General features: G+C 39.0%; 2 protein-coding genes across 5 annotated transcripts in view; one reads left to right on the top strand and one right to left on the bottom strand.

Moving 5' to 3' along the window:
- Nucleotides 1-17668, bottom strand: part of baiap2l1a (BAR/IMD domain containing adaptor protein 2 like 1a) — a 24522-nt gene extending 6854 nt beyond the window's left edge. For 2 of the 3 annotated variants that reach the window (XM_038736369.1, XM_038736370.1), the window contains exons 1-10: nucleotides 17392-17668; nucleotides 16078-16153; nucleotides 15803-15889; nucleotides 6992-7053; nucleotides 5483-5554; nucleotides 5091-5225; nucleotides 1900-2052; nucleotides 1663-1806; nucleotides 962-1085; nucleotides 605-818 (exon numbers count right to left, since the gene is read on the bottom strand). In XM_038736369.1, coding sequence (XP_038592297.1) covers nucleotides 605-818; nucleotides 962-1085; nucleotides 1663-1806; nucleotides 1900-2052; nucleotides 5091-5225; nucleotides 5483-5554; nucleotides 6992-7053; nucleotides 15803-15889; nucleotides 16078-16153; nucleotides 17392-17442 — 1118 coding nt within the window. In that variant the 5' untranslated portion in view covers nucleotides 17443-17668. Of the gene's footprint in view, nucleotides 1-604; nucleotides 819-961; nucleotides 1086-1662; nucleotides 1807-1899; nucleotides 2053-5090; nucleotides 5226-5482; nucleotides 5555-6991; nucleotides 7054-8276; nucleotides 8415-15802; nucleotides 15901-16077; nucleotides 16154-17391 lie in introns of those variants that run through there. The other variant, XM_038736371.1, reaches the window with a different exon arrangement.
- On the top strand, nucleotides 16150-26204 carry tmem130 (transmembrane protein 130). Of its 2 annotated transcripts, none has more exons than XM_038736372.1 (10): nucleotides 16150-16758; nucleotides 19700-19810; nucleotides 19947-19977; nucleotides 20057-20136; nucleotides 20212-20383; nucleotides 20474-20619; nucleotides 21034-21118; nucleotides 21295-21497; nucleotides 23383-23489; nucleotides 24061-26204. In XM_038736372.1, exons 2-10 carry the CDS (start codon nucleotides 19795-19797, stop codon nucleotides 24199-24201), a joined length of 981 nt encoding a protein of 326 aa, XP_038592300.1. In that variant the 5' UTR covers nucleotides 16150-16758; nucleotides 19700-19794; the 3' UTR covers nucleotides 24202-26204. The 2 variants fall into 2 exon arrangements, with proteins under 2 accessions (XP_038592300.1, XP_038592301.1); XM_038736373.1 differs by having other exon boundaries at nucleotides 19934-19977.

Raw genomic sequence — 26204 nt, 5'->3', positions numbered from 1 at the left:
TGCACTTCCCTTTTGTGGGTGTTCCAAAAGTTGTATTTAGATTGTATTTAGCATTTAAATCAAGTATGTGAGGGAGGGATTTCACAATAGAAGTTAATATTCTTAATATTTTTAAAGTTTTATAAGACTTAGAAACCCTATATATTCAATACAGATCTAAAGGTTAAAGGATAACATGGTCATACTTTTTTATTATTGTTATTGTCAACCAAGAAAATATATTTTTTTAAATGGTAATGAAGACACGTCACCCAGTGCAACAGTGTGGCTTAATGTTTTTGGACAATAATGGCATTGTGGCACAGACAAATAAACTTTTAGTCTGACTTTGTCTCTACAGGCTATACTTGTGAGTTGGCTCGCTGCTCAGTGGGATATCATGGGATTTGTTGACAATAAGAACAGTTCAGAAGTGGCATACATATACTTTAAAACCAGAGATGCTGAGGTGAATAAAAAGATGGATAAACCATGACTCATCATGAGGCAAAGACCCACCTAAACATACCAAAAACCTCAATGAATTAAACAGGTTAGGTAAACTAATGTTGGTGCCATGTATCCATCAACACATCCCTGAATATGAAAATCGTTAAAATCATACTGCTGTGTCCTCTCCAGCTCTCCATACAGCCAGCCGTCCTTCTCTTCTTGGATGAGCAGGCTGATGATGTCTCCTTCGTTGAAGCTGAGGAGTGTGTCGTTGTTGCCCACCGTGTGGGGGAAAATGGTTATAACTCGGGGCCTCCTGCCCACGTTGAGGCCGGACGACTGGGATGTTGACCGGGACAGACTGCCCTCTCCAAGACTTCCCTGGTCTGGAGGCAGTGGAGGATCACAAAAATTAAACTATTAGTCAGTCATTTGTCTAAAGTTAAAATCAAAGGTCTTTGCCACAGTCATATTATATTTATGTTATTGATATTATTATATGCATGTGTTTCAGAGAAGCCATCCATACCTGAGTTGTGGTCTGAGGAGGAGGTGAGCGGAGACCTGGGCTCTGGGTTGAACATGTTGGGTAGCGGACTGATCTGTGCCTTTAGCGGTGGTGCTGGAGGAGGCACCGATGACTCCATGTTGTTCTGATGAGATGGAGAATGATTGGTATGATTAGCAGATGACAAAATGAGTTTAAAATTATAACAAGCATTTTGTCTGAAAGACCAGGGTATAGTCCGTATCAGCCATTAAAGTGATTGAAGCTTATTGTGTCTCTCCAATGCAAGAATAAATAGCTATAATAATCACATTCGGTGGATTTTCAAAGAACAACAAGAGAACATACAGGATCTCCCATGGCTGAAAGCCAGATAATGATAACAAGCCTTTTCATACACAACAGCCTTGAACAAATATCAGCCCCTTTACAAGATAAACAACAAGCAACAAGACAACATAAAACACTCCAGGGCCAGTATTTACTACATGATTTGTTCTACTTGTGTACAATTTGTAAAGCTTTTATCTGCAGTTTTTATCTAAGGCATCTTACAGTGAGATGAGAAGTTACTGATGAAAAGCAACAAGTAATAGATAAATGAATAAAGCTCATAATAAATTCATATCATGCAGCTTCCTCCCACAGAGCATGTGTGTTATTGTGATGTCATGTTTGTTTCTGGTTTAATACAAATCAGCATGAATGAATCTAATACTCACCCTGTTGTAGCGTTCAACCAGCGGTGATTGTTCTGGAGTGGTAGAGAGCACGTCTATCATGGTTGTCACCGTGTCGGGCACCTTAGTGATGTCACTGCACTTTTCCTGCCAGCTGGGGAGCCTCATGGCCAGGATCTCTTTAGACTGGAAACGCCACAGAAAGAAAGAGCGCAGGTGTTAAACGGTCTATAAAGGAGGGTTCTGACTGTGCAGGAGTACCTCTCTGTCTGCGCTTACTTTCTCATGGAAGTTGATGATTTGATAGGAGAACATGCAGTGTTTGTCCGCCAGGAAACAGAAGCGTCTCTTTTCTTCCAGTAAGGCCTCTCTGCACCCGTCAGCGATGAACTTCTGCATGTCCATCTGACGTGACGAGATGGTCTGCATACACTGCAGACAGGGTCATAGCACAGCAAGGAGGTCATGGTACGAGATTAATAAGCAGTCAATAATAAGTAGGTTTTAAATGAGCAATAAAATGAGTGATAGATTGTAGTATTTTATGTTGTTGAGACAATCCAGAGCACAAAGGGCACATAAAATGACAGCGAGGTGCAAAGTGTTTCGCTCAGTGCTTCATCAGGCATATGAAAAAGGTTGAATGGGCCTAAATAAATTAAATGAATAATAGCAAAAAAGATAATAACAATAAAATAATATATATATATAAATAGAAAAGTATAAATAAATAAATTATAAAAGGAAATATAAAACAAACAGAAATGATAAATGATGATGATGAAAACAATAAAAAGAAATAAAAATATTAATTGATATAAAATACAATAAAGGAAAAATAAATAATAAAATAGAAAGATCATAAATGAAATATTGAAAAATATTACAAATAAATCTAAACCCAAAATAAAATTATATTTTCCCATTTCCAATTCCTTTTATTTTCAAATTATCATTTTTCTTTTTTTAATTAATTAATGTTATCATTTAATTGAATTTATATTTATCTTCTACCATCATATTTTGAATAATTATTATTTAAAATGTTCTTTATTCATTCATTGTATTAATTTATTTCTCGCTTATGTTGCTCTTTTTTGTATATTGTTTTTAGTCACATTTGCATTGATGAACTCTATAAGTACACACTTTACTGTGCCTTCACTATTTAACACACACTTATGTCCTCAAATATTCACTGTAAGAACTTTGGTGAGCCCATGGTAACTTTTCATAACCCCGATGAAGCGTTACTCTTATCAGTGTTAATAAAACATCCTTGATCATATTTTTAGGGACTGAGTGTGCAGTTACTAACACCCCCACTTGTTTGTTTTTCTTTTTTGACTATATGTTCATCTCGCTGTTGCCTGCACGTCCAGCTCTGCAGCACAGGCTGTGCCACAGGGGTGAACACTAACTTGGTGGCCACAACTTAAGGTTTGTGTGCTCAGGTCCAATTCACAAACCGAGGCTCTAATGAGCTTTCTAATCAAAGTCTCTGCACTTAGCAACAACTTTATTTGGGTCCCTGGCTGCTCGGGGATCTACTTTAGCGCAGCAGGAATCCAAATCAGTGTGCTGAAAGACACACCTACCCCACAGAGAGGCTGAGAGCAATTCTGCCTGTCAAGCAGAGTAAATGGGCGACTGGACCCGACATGAGGCATATCAAACTCTTTAAAATGACTTCTCAACCCCACCACTCGTTTTATTCTGCACCCACTCCCACCATCTCTCCTGTTTTCCCCAGGTTGTCATGGTGACAGTAAAGCAGCCTGTCTCTAAGGGCTCTGTCGAAGACCCTTCTCGACTGTCTGATCTCATTTTCTCTGTCTCTCTCTCTCTCTGCGGTAGCCTGTCAGACGCTGAATCAAGGCTCTTCATTTCGCGTTTTCACAGCAAACAATCGCCCAGACCCTCAGCTAGAGGTGGGAGAGCAGACGCACAGGATCCAGCTCATCACTAGCAGCGCTACACATGAGAAAGCTGGGCATTTATAGCCTTGTCTCCCTTGTAGTCCACCGGTGTCATTTTTATCAGATAATGAAAAGGGCCCTGGCTCTGAGCTCAAACTGAGACTCAGGCTATTAAACTCCACCCAGATAAGATGACTTATTGTGCGAGTGTCTTTCAAAAGGTGCCATTCAAGGATAAACAGGGGGCTGATTCTGATTTTAAGCAGCAGAGAAAAAAAGAAACAGTGTGGGTCTAAACATCCCGCTTTTATAACCTGCAAACATGACTTTCCAATCGCAGCTTTTGTTTTGTTTTGTTTTGTTTTGTTTAATGATTCTCTCGAAAACAAGCCAGGCTTGTGCACCATCCGTCATCAAAGTGAGGCCATTAAAAACAGCTGATGGATTAAAAACGAGAGGCAGAAAGGAGTTATTAGTCAGGGTTTGCAGTCCCTCCTTCATCTCACCACACTGATTTACAATTGCTGTCTGAGGTGTTAGGACTGCTTGTTGGTACTGGACAGAAGGACATAAGCACCCGACAATGTGGAACACACTTCAGTCAATAAACTCAGGGTCACCACACACAATGTCAACACTGACTATTAAAACTTCAAAGTACGTGTGTGTTCGCTCAGTGACGCTTGTTTTTTGAGATGCGACAGATTAGACCACGCTGCTGTTTGTACACATCTGCTTGTAAAAGTCCATGGACGTTGCTCTTAAGTTTCAATCTCATCCTCTGTGGGCATAGAAGTGTGCATGCATGTAACACTACTACACTGATGTCTCCATTTAGGAGAACTGGATTTACCTCTGTGTTGCAGCCCTACCATGCTCTAACATGCTTATTGCAACTTCCAAACTGTATGTCCTTGGATAATATAACCATCTAGTTACACTGGAAATACAAGTCGATCTGTAACGTCTGACTTTACATTATTGGTTTCCAGGAATCAAACCCTGAGGTAACCATTTGGTAAATATTAATCCCATTTACTGCATCCAATACAGCCTAGTGTGAAACTGCATGTGTGTGCCTGCATACATGTGTCAAACAGTCATAAATTGTTTTTGCTTATTTGGGTGTGTGCGCCTTCAATAAAAACACAATATTCCATCTGTAGCTGAGCGCAGTGAGCCAAGGTATAATGATCTCATTTTACTGGTACAGGTGGTGGCACCTGTGACGGTTTCAGTATTTTTTTTAGTGTTTAGTGTCTTAAATGTCATAAATTGGTGCCATGCCCTTATGTAATACTGAAATACAAACAAACCTGGAATTTGATTCCTATAAAGCGCCCTCATCTTACATGAAAACCACATGCTCCACACCACCCCCATTCCTCCTTTGCACTGGTATGTGATTATCATGAGAACTAGTGACACATTTGTCACGTCCCTTTCACGGGCATCAGGCAAGCACCATGCTTCAAAAAGCCACGCAAAGAATAAGACATGTTGTGTTTTGAAGGGATGGAAAGGTTGTGGTCAGTTTGGTTTCAGTCTCACCTCGTTCTCTTTGATCTCATACTTGGATGAGTGCTTTCCTTGGCTTTTCCTCCTGAGCTTCTTCAGGTCTGCCTGAGAGCGCTCCAGTGAGTCCTGCTTCAGCTTGTGTTCTGACTGATAGCGCTTGAAGGTGGCCTAGAGGAGGTGCCAAGAGAGGCACGAGAGAAGTGAAGGAAGGGACTGATGAGCAGTTTTCATTACAATAACATTCCTCAGATGCAGGGAGCTGAAATATCTCTCTAAAATAAAAAAATAAATATGCAAAGTCTACTGTAATAACCAGATTTTAAGAGTCTAACTAGCTAATTTAAGTTTTGTGTTCATGAAATCTGTTTGTATCATAACTCTTACAAGCAGGAGGATAAATTGGTAGAACGCTTGATTACACTTACATTCATGTATTTGACATCCATCTCTGTCTTCTTCTCCAGCTCTATAATAACATCTCTGTGGAACCTCTTGAACTGCAGTAAAAGAGAAAACACACACCTCAAATTCATTGCAACACACATCATCTTGAATGTACACTGTCCTAAACGCAACGTACGGTTCAGTCACATTGCTCTGTGGCAACATTACGATAAGAGTAGAGTGAGATTTCACCCACCAGGGATGGTTTATTAGCCTGTTAAGGTTAAAGATTTACAACGTCTCCCACTCGTAGAGAAATTACAATCAGTCTAGGAAAGTCACAAGGAAACGGCTTGTGCTTATTTCTTACATCAGACTGAGTGCTGTGTGTTAGTTGTTGCTGTATTTAAACTGGAGACACTTGACTTCAATTTACTTCTTGTTAGCAGGTATCTGAAGCATTCCACCCAGAGGCAGCAGACTCTGTGACTCAGTGGCTTTTCCACTCTTGTGTATCATGCTTTCACCTTTTGTTACAACACTTTTAGAAACTCTAAAATGAAAAGAATGAGCTCAAAAGGTTGCAGAGGTGTACGTGTCCAGAAAGGACAGGGTAACAAATCTCTGTCTATTCTGTGAAGACAGACTTGTTGGTGGCCACAGACCACAACTAGGAATGGCAATTTTTTTTTTTTTACTTCTACAGACTTAACAGGTGAGCACAAAATCATTTTAATGACACAATTGCAGCACAGGAAGGACTCTTGTCTCTTTTCATCTTTCAGATCCATTATGTTCTTCTCTTCTCATTATGCTTGCCTTCATTCTTCTGATTCAGCACCAGAAAGAATAGAGCAAAGCTGAATAATAAATTGTAGAATAAAATTTATTTATATAGCACTTTTCATAACAATGTGACTTTACAAAAGGAAACAAACCAGACAGATGAAGGGAACAACTAAGAGCTGTGGGCTTTAGAGAGAGAAGACAGGGTGTCTATTTAAAATCCAGGCTGGCCATATTCGATGTTTTTTGTATTATCAACAAATCCCATGTAAAGACCACAACCTACAATGTGTTAGTCTGCCTTTCTGAAGTCCATACTATGTCTGTGGACAATGTTAGCCCCAAGACAATTCAGTACTGAATTAGCCACTCCTACTGAAGACGTACATCTTTAAAAACAGGTCACAAATAATATTAAACATTTTCCAAAAAAAGCTGTGCACTGTAGTATTTACAGTGTCAGTATGGTGCGTTGAGTATTTCTGGCAGCAGGACGTTGCATCTGGGATAGACTCAAGATATCCCACAGTGCCCAGGTTCATTGAAAGTGAAGGCATGTGCCACCCATACAAGAGTGCCTCATTTAAGTGTTTTTGACACGAAGGTCGATGACTCAGAGGAAGAATAAACAGTATATCAGGCTTTGGCTACACAGGATAAACTTGTTTGTAGGATCTATTCCTTGCTGTTTTGTTGTTTTTATAGGATTTATTTGCAGTAAGAAAAATACAGAATATCACCAGACGTACTTTAAGGCTACTTACGTTCTCTTCCAGTTCATTATAGACTTTCCCGTGGGCCTCTGCAATCTCCATCAGAACCACACCTAAGAAGACATTGTGAAAAACTTGACTTATTACAGAGATCATTACAAAGAAAGAGAAACTTGTTTTGAATGTGGTTTTGTATTCTGACCAGGGTCAAGAGGAGATGAAACTAATACTTTGACATTTTGGGAAAACAATTATTCGCTTTCTTGCTGAGAAAAAACAACAGAAAGTGGAGAAACAGTAAAATACATGTTTTTGAACAGATATAATGTGTTAATTAGTGAATGTTATAGGGTGCTGCTAGTATGTGGCTTTGTTTACTTAGCTTAGCCGTTTCCTGTCTTTGTGCTATGCTAAGCTAACTAGCTGCTGGCTGTAGCTTCATATTTTTATCGTACAGACACGAGATTGGTATTGCGCATTTCTGAAAATGTTGAACTTCTCTTTTAAAGGAAGATAGGTGATATTTGGAAACTACAAACCAAACATCCAAAGGCAAGGGCAGATGTAATTTATGATCCTTTGTGAAAAAGAACCATCAACAATAAACACTTATAATTATAATAATACACTTATAATAAACACACATACGTGTATAAACGTAAGCTGTTTCATCAAGTCTTGCATATATCTTTAAAGCCCATATTTTACAGATGACTTATCTCATTTCAATATTTAAACAGCTGTCAATAAGTAATCTCATTGAAACATTCTGGTATTGTGCAGCCAGATACAGAACAGTCTCCATTCAAAGACAGGCTACAGCGTAGATACAGCAGCGTATGACATGACACAATGGGAGTGAGTCAATAGTGTAAACAGAAGTGGACAATTGTAGCTAAGCAGTTTATAGTGCTACGTCTATCACAATGGGGTATAATCTAGACACATGGTTTACTATAGGACACAGTGTTCTGGTGAAACCTGGAAAAACTGTACGGGACATCATATCTGGACATGTGATAGTGTCAATGTGGGGGAAAAAGTGCAAAAGCGAACAGCCTGCAAGAGTTTCAACACCTTCAGGAGAAAGCAAAGAAAGCACAGGTGTCATGCTCACTGTGTGATTTTTTATTTGAAAGTCTCTAAAAGTCACCCATGTCAGCACACTCCACCGAAACACTCATACACATTTGACCTAACGCCTGACATTCCTCCTTGCACGCCTCCACTCAGAGCAAACAAACGTAATGACCCACTGATACAGAGCTGCAGGCAGCGTCCAGCTACAACAACATTGCCCTCTGAAGGTCACCAGAACGTACTGGTAAATGCCTACCTTTGTGCTGCAACGGGGAGGGGTGGCGCTGAGCTCAGGGGCTGTTTGTACTGCCCCAACAACAGAGTGGTGGAAGGGGGAGGCTGAGAAAGACCGAGCGGGGATTCAAAGAGGCCGTTGTACACCTGCAGGTTTCACCTTTGGGGTTAACAAGGTGTGAAAGCAAATGCTACAGAAAGTTATCACAGCTTGGTATATATAGGCTGTATGGTGAATCATGAATATGTCACATGAACAACTAAATTGGAGTTGAGAGTACATTGTTGTAAAGTAGTCAGAGCTCTCATGCTTGTAGGCTTTCTCTCCATGGAAATAAGGTGTGAGAGCTAAGGTGTAAAAGTAAAAGTAAAAATGGATTCTCTCTAGCTAACGTGTGAATAAAGGATTATGGAAAAGGACTGGCGCCACAAAGTTTTTAGCATCTATAGGTGATGTGGTCATCACCTTAACTACATCACAGGGCAGCCTTTTCTCAGTTTGTCTTATCTCCCATCTCTGTTGCTGTCGATTTGTTCTCTAATGAGGATTTTTAGTACCAAGATAATCTAATCTCACCTCAATGATTTCAAATATACAATGGCATGTTCATATGGATTTCCATGCAGGTTGGTTGATAAAAGATCCCCAGGGAAAACAACACCATCCACAACTCACTGATTCATTATTATGAACACTTTGCCTATTCTCTCATCCAACGCATGTTGTTTGGTAGTCTGAGCTTTAAAATGACAATTTAAAAGAGATTTCCTTTGGTTTTCTAATAACTAAGTTGGTAATGCATTTGTATGGGTTCTTTGCAATACCTGTATCAAATATCTGTTTTATGAGACTGCTGATAGGACGCAGAGCAACGCCTTTGACATTCTCAACAGGTGATGCCATTTATGAGCTGGGAGTGCCCTGTGCCAACACAACCCCTGCTTGTTGTGGTGTATTTGGTGGGAGCTGTACAATATGACATTGGCAGGGCAAACACTGGCAGCTGACCTATTTGCACCTTTTTTCTGGTACGCCTCTATTTCACAACCTTATCTACCTGGCAATTCTTCCCCTATTGGGCTTACTACTGTAACCAAGTGCAAGCAACATCTGAGTTGGCACTGAGCTCGGCAGTGGTCGTTGGTCATTGTCTTGTAGCAATGCTTCATCACTGAGATGTCTCACTAGGCTTGTCCACGCAGGCTTCCAGTGTGTGTGTGTGTGTGTGTGTGTGTGTGTGTGTGTGTGATGAAATCCAGCCACCTCCTATGTGACTCAGGATCGAATGGTATCTCAATTATACACATTTTAGTGCAGGTGGGGAGAGATACTGTTCAGAGGTTGCCATAGAACAGCTATTACCTTCCTGTTGATCATCATGATGATGTCATTGTGATCAAATCCACTGTTGAGATGTGAACGTCATCTGAAGACTATCACTATCATCATAAAAACTTCACAACTGCATTTTTTATGATTTTCACCTAGTTGTACCAAACCAACCACATCTTACAACTCTTAGGACTTAGAAGGCCTTGGCAGAAGTCATTGTACAAAATAACCAACCACAAACAAAACAACCCCTGCACAGACCATCATGATATGATAGAAAACTCCAGGTCAACTAATAAATCAATCTTGATGTAAGACTGTTTTGCTGCTTTTACTTTCAGCAATAAACTGAGACTTAATTCAACACGGACAAAAATCTAAGAAAAAAAAAGATCATGAGATATGATTGAAAGATATAGACTGACTAATTAAAGGATACTTTTTAAACCCTATTTTCACATGTTTGGGTGTTGAAATGACTAGTAGGTACAAAAAGATTTGGCTGCAGTTGCTGAAACGTATCCCTTTGGGGCAACTGCGCCCATCAAAATGACACCCACAAAAAGTGCCTCTTTTTGCCACTGACAGGCTTTATTTATATTTGAAAACATCAGACACCTCTGCACTTTTTGTGGACATGATTTTGACAGGCACAATTGCCCCAAAATTATTTTTTATTAATTGAATAATCACCTAGTCCAAGAGCCCAAGGTGACATCTTCAAATGTCTTTTTTAATTCAACCAAAAGTCCACAATCATATTTAGAATGATATATGGCCAATTAGTCAGGAGCCAGAGGATATCTGATTTGATATTTTATCACTACTATTGACTATTTTTCTATCACTTCATCCCTACTGCATACACTTAATTCAAATACTAAAATACCTATGCCCAGAAGAGTTTATGTCCTTAGAGCACTTTGGACAGCACTACCATTACCTATCAAATTTGCCACCTTGAATATTGTATATACTAATGATGATCAAAAGCAATATATTATTAATATTATTGTTGAGCTTACTGTCATTCAGCATGTCTACTGTGTTTGCTGCAGCTCAATAGATGTGACAACTTCCTTAATATAGAATGATGACCTGCCATTACACACAGCACATAACTAATAATTTATTACTAGAACACATAAAACCAACTGCAGCCCCAAGCATCAACAATAAACTTCTATTTCCTTAACACAACAAACTCAAGGCAAACTTCATATCTTCTTTGTGTGAAGAGGAAATAGTTGGACTCAAGGGTTGATAGACAGTGACAATGATTTCCACTAAATACTGGTTGAAATCTATAACAGGCAATAAATTACTTCTTGTTGAGCAAGCAAAAGAGGGGTCAAATGACTCTGGTATTTTTGCGCAAGGACTTAAGTGTGACAGTATTTTACATGCTCCAACATCACGGTTTATTGAGCAGTAAGTGAGTCTCTGGTCTCTTTAGAGATCCCTTGGAGGAAACTCCCAGTCTATTAAGAGAGGCTTTAGTTTAATGGTGGATGCAGGACAAGGGTGTTTGAGGTCTGGGATCATTAGAGAGCTGTGGAATGCGAGTCATAACTGACTGAACAATGAGTGGACTCCTTGAAAACAACCTCCACCCTCCTCTGTTTCGCTTGTTTTCAACAGTCTATGCCTGGTTTGGAAAAACATTTTTGTCTGTGTGACTGACCCTGATATTTTAGTGGCCCAGGTACATTTATGCCATATGGCTCAGGTAATTGTCCTCAGCAATTGCCCATACTTCCATAAGGAGCAGTATAGCTGATAAGAGCACAAAAATAAAAGAGATGAAACAACCAAGATATAACCTGTTAATAATTTAGAAGAAGTGATGGTTAGCGGGTTTCAGGGTTTGACTACAAGTTTCTTGAGCCAGGACAGCTCCAGCTGTTCTAAGAAACAACATATAAAGCAGGGAGAAAAATTAAGGGAGGTGGACCATCACTGACTTTTGGGAACCGTTTATGGCTCTTCTCAAAAGCCAAAACCTGTTACAGAAGCTATCTGCAAGAAACACTCTGAATCCTCATTCTCTGGGGGGAAAGAAATTGCTCTGGCTGACATTACCATTTTTCTCATGCTGACTGTACTTTAATATTTCAAAAAACTATTTCGACTGAGGTGTGACAAACAGCGCAGAGAAAAGGTGGAAGGGGTGGGGGATCGTTCTATTTTTTCTCCTGTAACATTTTCAGTCCCTCCAATAGCTGCTTCTTTTCAGAGTAGAGTGGCAACTCCTTGTGGAGTCCTGCCATGCGCTAATGCACAGGAAGTTTCTAATTGTACACCCCTTAAAACTATAACTTTTAAATATACACAGTGATATACGGTGATATGTGGCCTCTAAAACTAATGGCACATTACATTTTCTTAAATTTTCTCAGATGCTCTGGAGACAGTTGCTTCACACACATCATTGGGCGACCTAACTAAGAGCGAGTGTTAGCTAATATTAGCTAACATTAGCTACTGATTAAACCAGAGAAAATTTAGCAGTAAACTCCATGAATGTATTGAAGGTGTTTTTATTGCTTATCAATACAACATTTAATTGTTAAGAGGAAGATTGCTTCATTTCTTTTTTCAAAAGTTACATAAAATTCTCAAATATTTGGTGCAATATTTGAGGCTTTTATCAGAAATTCTGCAAGTAACTAGCAGATAAAGAGACAATTTTTCCTATGACGTGTTGGGTTGGGTTTTATTTAAGTCAAGAAAAAGGAGATGAGAGCTGAGAGACACAGGTGATAAAGTTAAAGGCTTTCACTCATGCATACTCTTAGTTTTCCTTCAGGCAATTGTGACATTTGACTAAATGTCTTTCCTTATTACAAGTACGCTTTTACATCCATTATAGCATCAGTCTGAAAGAGAAAATGTGGACAAATTGTAGTCCAGCAGTGCGGTATGAAGTAAAAACCTCAGGTAACTTTCTGCAAATACCTGCCAACCACTGTGACGCAAATGCTTTTTATGCCAAACCTGAATAAAGAATAAAACAATCTCTCACTTCAGAGAAAAAAAAATCCTCACAGGCAGCGTCTGAATGGAGCGCTAGTCATAACAACACAGTAATATATTTGGTCTGTCATTCAGGGAAGTTATGCTCAATTATGTGCCTACATCAAATATCCTACTGTCAGAGATGGAGTGAAGAGGTAATAATAAGAAGCCGTAAATCCTGTTGTATTTACACCATTGTTTGACTCTGTCTTATGTCTTTTGTTTTGTTACATTGCACTATATTGCCTGGCCTCCACATACAGACAGTAAAGACTGGCGATGGGTTTGGTGAGGCAGATGGAGGAACAGGGGGATGAGGAGGATCGGTGGTGGGAAGACAGTCTCTTCTGTCTGTCTGTTTGTACAGCGTGTTTGCTACTCCGCTCGCTGCAGTGTGTGAGAGAATTCACACTGTCTCGTTGTCGTCTATTCCACACCGTCAACGAACGACTGCCAAGCTGGGAGTTCAAGACGTGCGATTTTTACTCAAAGCCATTTTAATGTTGGGATGGATTCTTATGATTGGGGTCACATCTCTGACTCCCTTTGTTTGCAGATTGCAACAACTTCAAATGTAGTGACATACGTGTACCTTTGTCTTAATCCAGAAAGGCTTCATTTTGGAAATGCAGCAATCAATGTTAAAGCTTTTCAAATGTTCAAAAGTAAAGATGGCGGAGCATCTAGTGTGGCATTTGTGGTGTAACATGAACACATTATTTGATGACGTAATGAAATACTGGAATTGTTAACTGACAGGTGCAGCCCGACAAACTTGATTAACATTGCGTAACAGCAGGGAATGGAGATCTCCAATAAGTTATATAAATGTTTCACTGCTCCCTGCTAGTCTGATAAAAATAATATCTTAATTTTGAAATACAGAATTGCAGAATCTACAGAGATAATGCATAGTAAGAAAGGTAACCTGTGTATCAACATGTCAAAGCATGATCAGTAGGTTTTATTGTATCAGATATACCTCAAACTACTGAGACTTTTAAAAAAGAACTTAAAACATTTCTTTTTAGCAGAACTTATGAGTTTTAAATTAACCTTGCACTATAATGTTGTTATATATTTTATATTACATATATATATTGATGTTTTTACCTTGTTTTTATGCTCTTACCTGTAGCACTTTGAGATTGGTTTTAAATTTAAAGTGCATTACAAATAAAATGTATTATTATTATAAGTTTTAGAATGGACAAGTAAAGGCATAAAATCTTTCTGACTGACAGGAGAGGCGATATGCGGGAATCTGGATTTTTTTTCAAGGCTGTCGATTTACTATAATAAAATGTATTCTTCATGGTTTCATTTTCAGATACCGACACTTGCTTGTTTTGCTAACTTCCTTGTTTCTTTATTTAGATTTCCCCCAAACGTGAAAGACACGTAATCATGTCTCTATCATGCAGTGATAGCTCTGTGAAAATCACCTCATCCAGTGTTGTCAAGTTTTGTTTATGACTGAAAGTAATGCAAATGCCATCTGAAGAGAGACACAGCTATTTTTCAAAGATGTATATGATGATGTAAATGGAAGTAATATTCACTGTAGACTAAATGACAGAGAGTTATCTTTCCATTTTTACTGCCCTACTGATTGCCTGCCTGTCACATCAACCTGAGCTTACATGAGGCCAATTTATAAACCCCACCATTAAGGAGTGACGCAACAGAATACCAAAAAAAACTACTTGATGAATGGTAATAGCGCAGAATTAGGGTCCCTGGACAAAGTAGGGCAGCACTAAATTTTAGCACTAATAGAATAATTGGAGATGAGTCACAGGATGGATGAAAAACAACCTGTACAGGCTTGACGGCTGCCTCGAAGAAGACACAAAGGAAAAGAAGCACTTCCATCGCAGCAGACAATAATGAATTTCTGCTGCTACTGTGCCACAAGGGTTTAATCAATGTTATTTCCAGATGTTTGCATAATTGACTCGCATTAGGGATGATGGTTGCATGCAGGCAAAAAGTGTCACTATGATGCAGTTGCACAGAAACAGCATGTAGATGGTGTCCAGTGTACATTTTTCAACAAGATGTTTGGGTGAAACAAGGGGTTATATCACGTTTATTTAATTTGTGCAAAACGGCACGTTGTGGTTTTACAGGGTTTTTTTTCTTGGTTGGTATCAGTGTCTTTCATAAGTCTTGTTGTCTCCGTGAGACTCCCAGGTAACATTCAGCAAGTCACTGCTCCCGGCCAAGAAATAGTCAAGCATATAACCCATGTAAAACCACAAAATGTTACGTGTTAATTTGGTGAGCTTTAGAAGGGATGGTAGGTGGATTTTGTTAACTTTGGAGAGAGCCAGTCTAGCTGCACTCTTTGTGCTAAGCTAAGCTAAGCTAACCAGCTGCTAACCCTAGCTTCATATTTACCGTACAGATATAGGAATAGTATCGATCTTCTGATATAACTCTAAGAAAGTGAAAACGTGTATTTCCCAAAATGTCAGACTATTCCTGTTATGGGTCTGTCATGGTTTGGGTTTCAGTATTATTATTTCCTTTTTTGTTATTGATTGGGCATGTTGTGATTTTGGTTTTCTGGTTGATGATTTATGATTTCTGTATTAGTTTGTTGTCCTGGAAAATGGTTTTTGTATTTGTTTCATGTTTAGTGTCTCTCCTGTTTTGTTTAGTAATTATCAGTCTCTTTTCCCTGGCCCTGCTTCTTGTCTGTGTCTGCCCTGATTGCCCTGATGTGTCTCACCTGTGCTTGATTAGCCTGCCTGGTGTGTGTTGTTCTGCGTCAGTATTTAAGCCCTCATTTCTGTTCAGTCTTTGTTGCATCCACATCATATGTTTGGAGTGTGCCCTGTCTGTCTTTGTGTTCACCTTGTTTTGGCTTATACCTTTTGGTGTTGGAACTCAGCCTGTTTTTGTACTCCAAATGATTGCATGTAAGCCTGAGTATTTGAGTTAATACATTTTTAAATGTATCTGTGGCTGAAGTGCATGCTTCTGGGTCCTACCCTCTGTTTTCCTGCCTTGGCACTCGGCCATCCTTCAATTCCTTTAAGTGCATTTCAACAGAAGTGAAGGTGACGAATCATTATCTTTTTCAAGTTCTAGCTTTACCACAGACACTGGATGGAAAGTGATATCCGGCAGACCCCCTTGAGATTTCACTCGCTGTAGGTAGAAGCTACCTGGACTCGCATGAAACTCACCAAGCTCTCTGGAGACTGGAGACACCATCGCATTCTCGCCGACCTTCGAGACAGCATCAAAATAGGCCTTTCCTGCAAGCGTCATCGCTGCGTGGGGAGACAAACATCATCTAGTTACTGGCTGTGAAAAGAGGAACTTTGCTGGATCACGTTGTGTTCTGGTGAAACAAAAACCCTGTGGTACACGGACGCCAAGTTCAAAGTCTCACATTACCACTTATAAAGCATCAGGTGCCATCCTACTTTTGATCTGTGTGAAGGTGAAAGCTGTTTACCTGTGACTGACTTCTCATAGTTCTTCCCAAGGTTGACCAGGTTCCTCAGGCCTGGGTTGAGCTGATCCATCACAATCTGGGACAAAGAGCAGAGATCAAAGGTTATGGCGAAAAACCGCAAGCACAACAGATCGCATCCTGGGTGTAATTATATTTCACACCGTTTTGTAAGTCTCTTACTCACAAACATTTCAATTTTATTTTTTTATGAAAGGCTTGCTCAGTAAAAAACCTCATGAGGCTATTTTTATGGGAGTGGGTGGAAGGGAAAAAAACATACATGAAAACAAGTTCCAGTGTTTGCTTTTGCTCTAAAAATATCACCATGTGAGAACAATAAAACTTTCAATCTTTAACTTGACCCCTCACGTATGCTTTACAACTCCCTCAAAAGAGCGAAGTCCCACACAAAGTCGCAGCTATTTGTGGCATGAACCTCATCACTCTCCCATCCCTACCCCTCGCCCTCTCTCTCACTATTGAAATGCCTCAACAATCAAGTGCCGTTCACCTCCCCGTCTCTATTCCCCTGGCACGCCCTCAATAGAACAATGTAGGGGCGGGTATGACTTTTAAATTAAGAAAAGAACAGAGCAGTCAAGAGGAAAAAGGGGAAACAGGTTCCTTGTTTTCCTTTCTCTCTCTCTCTCTCCCAGCTGAAACTGTGGCACTAAACTACAGGTAGGACTCTCTCTCTCTCTGTCACACACACAAACCAGGAAGGACCTTCCACCGAAAAAATAACTTAACCACAATTCTACTATAAAATTGTAACCTTAAACCCCCAAACAACCTTTTAACCTCCACACTAAAGTTTTTATTTTGAAGACTGCTTCAGAGACAGAAAAACAGGCTTCCACACCCAAACACACACTCACCTTCTTATGAATGTGAGGGCATTAGTATAAATCACTTTAAATCAATTGACAAGCTATAGCAAGTAGCTAGATTTACGGGGGAAATGTTCTTCTCTCTCATCACATGTCAGAAGTAGGAGAGGTATCGTACTGCATCGAGGTTGGCTGTGATTTATGCATCTTCTAATAATTTGATAACAGGGTGTGTCCCTCAGTTGACTTTGTGTTGGACTTTACAAGCTGTTATTAGAGTACAGAAATAAGTTGCTTCCCATGTAAACAACAAAGTTTATGGGTGTTTTTTAACAGAGTGAGAGGAAAATAATGGGTCCTTTTAATATAAAGGCTCCCATAAAGCGTGATAAAGTCCCAATGAATAAAGCAAATCACAGCGACACCACAACTCTCTCCAACTATTGTATTGCCATCAATTATTTTCTTATTTGCTTTCACTTACCTTGTATGTACTTTCAGTGAGCTTGCTCACATCATCTGGCCCCCGAAACATGATGGCAGGTTGTTCCTCAAGCCCAGAAGTCAATAAAATAAAAAACTAATAAGAAAAATAAAAACGAGGTTTCGTAATCCAGGTGTTCACCCACGCCGAATAATAAATCCCACAGCTTTTCCTGCTGCTTGTCTGCACTCTCGCTCCGTGCATGTGGGCAGGGAGATGCTCAGCAGCCTGCGGCGGACTCCCTCACTGACTGACTGGGACACCGAGTGACGTCCCTGTGCGTTTAGGGCTGATGGGGAGGGCGAGGAAGCGCGAGGGAGGGCGCCGTGACGTCACGAGAGGTGTTCAGAATTGAAGTTCTGCTGCGGTGCAGTAAAAAGTTATGAGATATAGTGACTCTACATGTGTGTGTTATAACCCCCCCCCCCCCCCCACTAAAAGTCATGACGCACTTTGCCACTATCCTGGTGTTAAGAGACAACTGTAAAATAAATAAATAAATAAATTAAAAAGGTAAAAGATAAAAATGCTCCGATTGGCCTAGAGAGGGCGTCATTGTCCAAATGTTTGTACGGTAATACTGTACATTCAGAAGTATATTTAAGTCTTGCATTGAAAGTAAAGCTATAAGTACTTAAAAAACGCAGTAGGCCTTATTCAAAGGTAAAAATAGTCATTATGCAGAATGCTCCCCATCACCTTTTTATATTCTGGCATATACGATTATTCATTATAACGCAATTTAAAATATGTAGCTTGTCGAAATGGAGCCAGTTCTAATCACTTAAAGTACTGTTGTTTAATTGTTTATTCAAGAACATTGCACAATATCAATTTAACCCCTAATTTGTTTTGTAGCCTGTGTAAAGGCTTCATCTGTAAAGTAGGATTAACTGTGGCTGTCAAACACTGTATAGTGAAATATTTCGCTCAGCAGAATACAGAGCATCATAATATGGAAACTATCAAGTAAAGTGCAAGAAACTTAAAAATTGTACATTACCTGAGGCCTACACACCTGAATGGGCCACCTGTTTTCTCATGTGAAAGGTTGTTTTTATACTAACTGATATTAAAATGTTACGTGGCTAAGCAAAAAGTCGCATGGTATTAAAAACTGGAAAAGGGAAGGAAAAGTGAATTTTGGCAAAATGGACTGGCTTTTCTTGTAAACCATTATTGTCTGTGGGCTGATGGGGTCGATACAGCCCATCAAATAAAAAGCTATTGGAGCATTATCAGCAGCACCAGCCAGTTTTTGGACTTAAAGGTAACATATCACGATTGGGGTAAAGCTGCTAGGCTACTTCTCAATGTAAAGTTTTTTTCACTCGTATTCAAATTGCCTAGTTAACGAGTTTCATCATTTATATTGTGTAGCCTAATGGATGGATTAACCCGGGTTGGGGGCCCTGCAAGGCAACTAGTAGTTACTACACTTAACTGATACCTTCTGATTCTGATACCTCATCTCATGTTAAACACCATCACAGAGAACCAATCAGATACCAGCTCTCCTTTTTCGCAGTTCAAAATTAGTTTCTCTGTGTGTGGAAGTGGAATCACTGTTAAGAGGCCAGACTTTGCTGTGACACAAAAAAAAATGAGTCAGCAGCCCACCATGACTGAATGATAGCAGGAATCAATGAATTTTATCATGAAACTAACAAAGAAACTAACATTTAATGTGGATCAGTCATGTCATGCCGATCCGGTTACTAAGGTAAGTAGCAGCAGCATTCCCGATCAGGCACGTCAGTTGGGTGTATCTCCACAGAGGGCCCTAATAAGGCCTCAAAGATAAACGATAATGTGTGATTCTTGTCAGTTCAGTTGATAGTGTCATTTAGTGGTGCACATTCACAAACATTCGGGGGCCACTGCTTGTCTAGGATCCTGGAGCAGTTGCCCACTTTGCAATGTAATGTCCCTGCCCTCTGTGATCCATAATGTGAATATTTACACAGTCTTTATTCATGTTTATTTTTTAATTTTCTTTTACTGTGAATGTAAGAGAGAATAAGGGCGAGATTATGCTGACTTTTACAATCAGATCTGAACAAATGCCAACAGGAAATGTAAATATTATTTCTATCATGCATGTTTATCTTTGCAGCCTGCCATTGCAACTTTTGACAACTTAATCTGAACATATTAAAGAATAGTCCTAGACTAGTTACCAGTAACTTTGAATAACCCGCTTTTTGGGTAATTCTTGAGTTGTTAGCACCACCATGTGGATATCTCCTGTAGCAAAGTCTCATCAATATCAATATACCTCCACTGTCATTGTTATTTCTGTTTTCAGAGAAAAAGCACTGAAAAAACTTGCCACGTGTTAGATGTCCCACGTCACAGACAGGAATGTGACCCAGGCCAAGCTGGTTGTTGTTCCAGAGCCACATGATTGAAACGCAAGGTGACAATTTCAAGCCTTTACAGCTCTAATAAGCACGCTCTGAATCTAACAGCCAGTCAGAAGGAGCCGCATCACCTCCTTTCCTCCCCATGTCCAATCACTCTAACTTTATTTCTATTTGAGGTCCTCCCATCAGCTCCTGTGAGAAGACCAGCAGATATGGACAGGTAAATCTAACATCTATTATATTTAAGACATTTAAGATTTCTTTATTCCTCTTTTAAACTGTGGGATGTACACTTACAGAAATGTGATTAGGATCTTGATGCCCCTACTTCTGGTCGCCCTGGGTGTAGCAGAGACCACAGACCCTTTGACAGATTTGGGTAGGTCATCCAGCATTTCTCATTTATACTTTTCTCACAGACATTGTAACAAAGTATATCCTTTGTTTTAAACAGAAAATATTGCTGGGAAGTTGGTTTTCTATCAGATGGAGGGAAATGCCACCTATGTGAGGGACACAGGAGAACTGGCTTCAGATGTTCCCACTGAGACCATGTTTGAACTCTTCGACCCACAAAAGAATTTCAGCCAGGCAAAGTTCACTTATACTTGGGACTTAGGGAACGGGTACGAGGATTTTTCCATTTTTTTTCAACATAAATGAAGGTTTGGGGTAATTTTCTTCATCTTTCACACTTCTTTTGATTTCTGATGCAGAGAGGTGATCCAAGGGACTGAGCCGGTTGTCCGCTATCATTACTCAGAATCAGGGAACTACACACTGCGACTGAAAGTGGGAGTGAATGTGACCAAATATACACCTCTACTCACTGACGTCTACTCCATGGATGTCAAAGTGCTAGGTTTGTGGTTTGACATTAATACAAGAGCAACTAGCTGCAGTTACATGAAAACTATTGTTATTTTATAATATATCCACAGCTACACAAAAATGTGTGTATATATTCTTATATCTTTATTTTCTTGAAACACATAAAAATTATCAGATGATGAAGTAAGGTAATGTCAGAGTTTCCAAATGCAGTTTTACAAAATGTCAATGGAACAAGGAACAAAGAAAATCTAAAATAAAATATTAAAATATTACATTTGATTTGTGAAATGAACTCACGTAACTTTTATTAGATTCTCAGTACTAAATTAACTCTCAAAATGGTTTTTCTGTAAAAGTACATGCTATATTTTTCCAAGTGAACTTGTGCCTAAACTAATCATAGAAAGTGATGAAATGACTATCAACTGAAATTCATTTGTAGATGCCATTAAAAACATCGAGCTGAAGGGGCCGTCAGATTATGAGGTGTCTCAGAACACCACTTTGGCTTTTCACGTCGATGGAAGGTAAGCTGCATTTTGTTTTTTTATTTTTTTTATTCCCAATTAAACGTGACATATTTGATCAATGCAAGTTAAAAATGATAAATTATCAGTATGCAAAATAATGTTATCTTTCATGTTTAAGACTTTTATTAAATGTGTTTGACCAAAGCAGGTAAAACGTGTGTGTGTGTCTTTAGTCCTCCCATGTGGGTGTGCTGGCGTTTCCTGCCCAACTGTGTGCAGGACATGACAGGGGGCTGCACACTGACCATGCTGCAAGAAAACACTCTGCAACTGAACCTCACCTTCACCTCAGCTGGCGTCCACTGCTTGGACATCAGCGTTCGCAATGACATCAGCAAGCTGCAGAGCTCCTTCAGCCTCTACGTCAAGAGAAGCAGTGAGTGGCCACACAGACACACACACACACACACACACAGAGGTGGGCAAGAAAAGAAACAGGTAGAGGATTGCTGACTGAGTGGTGCTTAATAGCGTATTAGTGTTGTGAAAACCTTGTAACTCCAGTTTTGCGGGGCTTCCGAGGCTGTTTGTGTAGACTTCTCATTCATCCACTTTACTATGCTGGACTGTATTTGTTTACAAATAGTTTAAGATGTTTCACCTCCCATCCGAGAGGCTTCATCATGTCTACTGAGTAGTGGTGAGTACTGGGCATTTGCTGTGAAAGCTTTACTCTGTTGAAACCAAACTCCCTCCCAATAACTAACACAGAGGAGTTGAGCATTCAGCAGTGTATTCAGTGTTTTGAGGATCAAAATGTACCAAGATAATGGATGGTTTCAATGAAAAGAGAGAGTCAAAGTCTTACTGAACAGGGGAGGTGATCTGTCTGCTGCTTCCAACACTGCTGTAGGACAACCTAAAGGCCTGTCTGGAGAGGGGGCCTGCAATGCAATGTCTTTTTACACAGCCTATTTGGATGTCCTAGAGAACCTTGCAAAAGCTTTAAATGTGACTCATAAATTGGTGATTTATCAAAAAAAATCAAAAGTCATTAAAGGACACAAATGGAGAAGTAATTAGGAAACCAATTGAGATCCAAATTGTATGTCAATTTGTTTTAAGTCTATTGATTATTTAACTTTTGTGTGCCTTTTCAATTGAGCAATTTGTTGGTTTATTTGTAAAATCTTAATCTATTTTGTTATCATCCAATGAACCCTTACCAAATAATGCTTAAATAGGTTTTATATATATATATATCTATATAATAGATGTAATCATTCATTTGTTAACTCTGTGATTATCTCTTTTTTTACTCTCCAACTAAATATGAAAACAGTAGCAACTTTATGGTCATTTACAAGGCTCTCTTGGCCCTCCACATATTTTAATCTGTAGACTCAGTTTTGGTGAAATCTGAATAAATTAAAATGAAACATAACTCTCTTGATTCACATGTATGATTTAGTGCAACATTACAAATTATTTTGTATTTTCAAGTTGTCGACAATCAAAAAGATTCTTGAAACTAAGAGAAGCTGTGTCGTGTCATGAGGTGTTTTCAGATAAAATGTAGCATGCGCCCTTTAGTTGCGTTAGTTCCACAGACACAGAGGGAGCAGTGAAAATGAAAAAGTGGACTGACTGCTCAGCACATGACTGCTGTGCTGCTCAACTGAGTCGCTGTTGCTGTGATGCAACTAAAACTCATTATAACCAGCTTTTAGTGTCAGATTCTTACTAGCAGGTAAACTATGGTAAAGCTTTATCCTCTATTGCTATTAAGGGTATTTCAATAGACAGTGTCACAGTGTGGTTTAGTTACATACTAGAAATTTGTAATGCTACACTGTTCTGCTCTTACCTCCCAACTATGATCTGAATTTCAGCTTCAGATTCTTTCAACAGAGCTTCTACTGTGTGGCTTATATGCGGAGCAGCAGCTGGATCAAATCACAGATCAAAGACTGTTTATTTCTTCATGTAACCCAGATACTAAATAAGACTTTAACATGGTTATTTATATGACACATGTTATACCTTACATGTAAGACAACAAAACAAAGTGTTATTATCTTATACATTCTGATATCAGTATGAATAATCTGGGCATTTAACTAGTGAACATGATTGTCTCCTTAACTCAGAACATTCAATTCACTAAATAGTTGTTGAAATATTCAGTTTCAAATTAAAATACATCAAATTAAGAAACAAAAGGAACTATATGAAATGAGATATTGTTAAAATATTGTTTCACTTTGATTCTAAAAGGACCACACTCACAAGTGACGTACTTTTTCCTGTGTTAATTGCAGATAACACCCACATGTTCTTCATCCTGTCATGTGCAGCCGTTCTCGTAGCAACCTTCACATTCATCATAGTCTTCGCCTGCCGCCCTCGCCATCACAACAGATCACAGGTAGGCTACAGAACTGAACGTGTTGCAACACCTTACAGTGACTACTTACATAATTTGCAAAACTTTCTTTTGCAAATGAAAAATATTCTTTATGTTTCAGTATAACTTTATTATCAACGGTTTGTAGGGGTAAGAAGTGGTGACTAAGAGCTTAATGAAAGACATGAAACAGAAAATGAATGTGGTGGGAAACTATTCCAAACTGGGTTCAATCCAGGCCATGTGCAGTTGGGAAAAGTTTTGGTGAAGTGATTGCAAAAGTGACGTGCCTTATCATGTTTAGCAGTAAATAATCACAGATGTATGTTTTTTTTCATTAGCTCTATAGAATATAATTCAAACCCCCCTTAAGTGCATTTAAATGCATTTGGTGACCACAAGGAGGCTGTCTGTGCCCAAAAATAAATTACACCAAACAAACAAGTGTGTGTCAGAAACTCCCAGAAATGCCAACATAAGGTGTCACTGGACTGACACTCATCCTTCATAGTTTTTGAAACATATTCAATCTGAAAGCCACTTGAAAGAAAGAAATTTCTGACCTTTGTACTTACATATGTGGTTTGTGCAGATTGCTGCTTCCAGTAACACTGTATTCCTGAAGAACCAAGACCCTGAAGGTCAAGGCATGATTCTTTTTAACTTCACCAACATGGAGAGAGGAGAGAAAGAGCCTCTCCTTTTGCAGTATGAGACTCAGTACTTCTCTTAAGCATCTGTGTTCCAGCATACTGTGGCTACATGTACAGCTAGGCAGAAGAAAAAGCACAATTATGGTGTTATAGAAGTAATAACAATGTCATCTTGCATACCCCTATGTATGTAGCTAAATCTGTGAATGATCAAGTTGAAAAAGCAGCAGTGCCTGTATTTATTTAGGACTATGGTCTTAGCTGTGTTAATTAACGCTTTAGTCACTAATGTTCAGTAAGCTAGTAAGTCAAGTGCCTTCTGGATTTTCCATCAACTAGATAATGATGATCACTTAATGGGTCACAGAGCTCAGGCTGACATTCAGATGAACTCATAATAAATTAATACAAGGGCAGGTCATGTTTAAACAATGAGAGTTCTATTGAGCATGCTGTGAATGGGATGAGACTACTCATTTATTTGTGTTTTTATCACATTGATTGACAAATGTGAACCTTGCTTTGCTCTGATTTCCCCCCAAAAAAAGAATAAAACACGTCATTTAAATAAACCTTTTTCTTGCAGTGCTAAATTTAATTTAAGCAATTAGTATACAAATATATCAACATAGTTTACAATTATTTTACCAACCGATGATGATATAAATGTTACAAATCATACAATATGAGCAATGTCAGATGTTAATCAACCTGCTAATTTGAAAAGGTACCGCCAATTAAATTCCACAAAGACAGAGCAAAATGTTTTTACTAAAATGTAATACTTATTTTTTTGTTTTCCAAGATTTCTTTGGAGCTGTTTCACCCACTATTTATTTATTTAATTATTTGCAGCTGTGGGACTCTCCTCCCTTTCCTTTGTGCATTGTGTTGTGGGAGAATAGTGTACATTAACAGACAAATCGAAGGTATTTCATACGCACATTTTCTGCTTTGAAGAGACTTTAATTTGCCACTTTTCCAGGGTGAACCCACCACATACTGGTCCTGCTTAGAATCACTATGTATTATGGATTTGGTACATGATGTGAGAGCCTACAGCCATGTAAGCAGCTCTGTGAAGCTGTATTTGGGCACAGCAGTGAGAGATAAATGCTAATATCACAATGCTAACATGCTGAATATTTAGCAAGTGTAATTTTTACCACATTGACTGTGTTAATTTACCACAGAAGCATGGTAACATTTGCTAATCAGCACAGTAGCATGCTAACATTTGCTAATTGGCACTAAACACAAAGTACAGTAAAGAGTGAGTTTGTAGGTATTTATAAAACTCATGGTGGCCCTTGAATCTTTTCCAACTGCAGATTATCTTTATGCCATTTATGGTGTTTAATGACAGCTTGTCCTCTGTTAGAGGTGTCACAACATTATTAATTGTGTGTCTCCTGATGAATGCCAGCTGTCTGAGGCACTGTGGGGTGCTGCAGGTGCTAAAAAGAATACTTCCTTCAGAAGCTCAACCTTGAAAAAGTTGCAAACTTTCTTGTCTGTCTGCTGTTTGGTGCAGAGCAGGTAGTGTACAATGAGTTTTAGGGCTCTTTTGCAGAAAATAGCTACCTGAAACGGCCAAACATATAGTGTGTGGACGTGGACCAAAACAGTAAAGTTGCTGGGCAGAAAACCAAATTAATTAAATAAAAAGGGCAGTAAATGTTAAAATGTGGAGCTGAGAGGAGCTGCAGAGTTTGGTGGTAATTCTCTATGAGCAACCCCTTCCACATTACGAGTAAGTTATTATTGACCAAAGTGGAGTTGGACCGATATTGCCACCCCTAGAACCACCCCTTCGCCAAACACACCTTTTCAAAATGAAGAAAATTGCACCCTACTGTTGTAAACACTGACTCTGTCATACAGTTTTTGTGTTTGCGTGCTGTTTTAGGTTCAAGGTAATTTGCTTGTTAGTCTTCATTATAACTCTTCTTTATGTTTCATGTGTCATTTTTGATAGATCAACTAACCAACCAACTATTTACCAACCAACCTGGGTTTTATCTTTTTATCCAGCTTTCTAAAATCAGACCTAAAACACAAGCTAATAAAGTATGAACAGAAA

This window comes from Micropterus salmoides, unplaced genomic scaffold (assembly GCF_014851395.1).
Source record: "Micropterus salmoides isolate LMB-PRFRI ecotype aquatic unplaced genomic scaffold, ASM1485139v1 Ms_hic_scaffold_21, whole genome shotgun sequence".
In the NCBI taxonomy this organism is placed as follows: domain Eukaryota; kingdom Metazoa; phylum Chordata; class Actinopteri; order Centrarchiformes; family Centrarchidae; genus Micropterus; species Micropterus salmoides.
The sequence above is the reverse complement of the archived record's forward strand: the minus strand, read 5'-3'. Positions and strand labels throughout refer to the sequence as shown.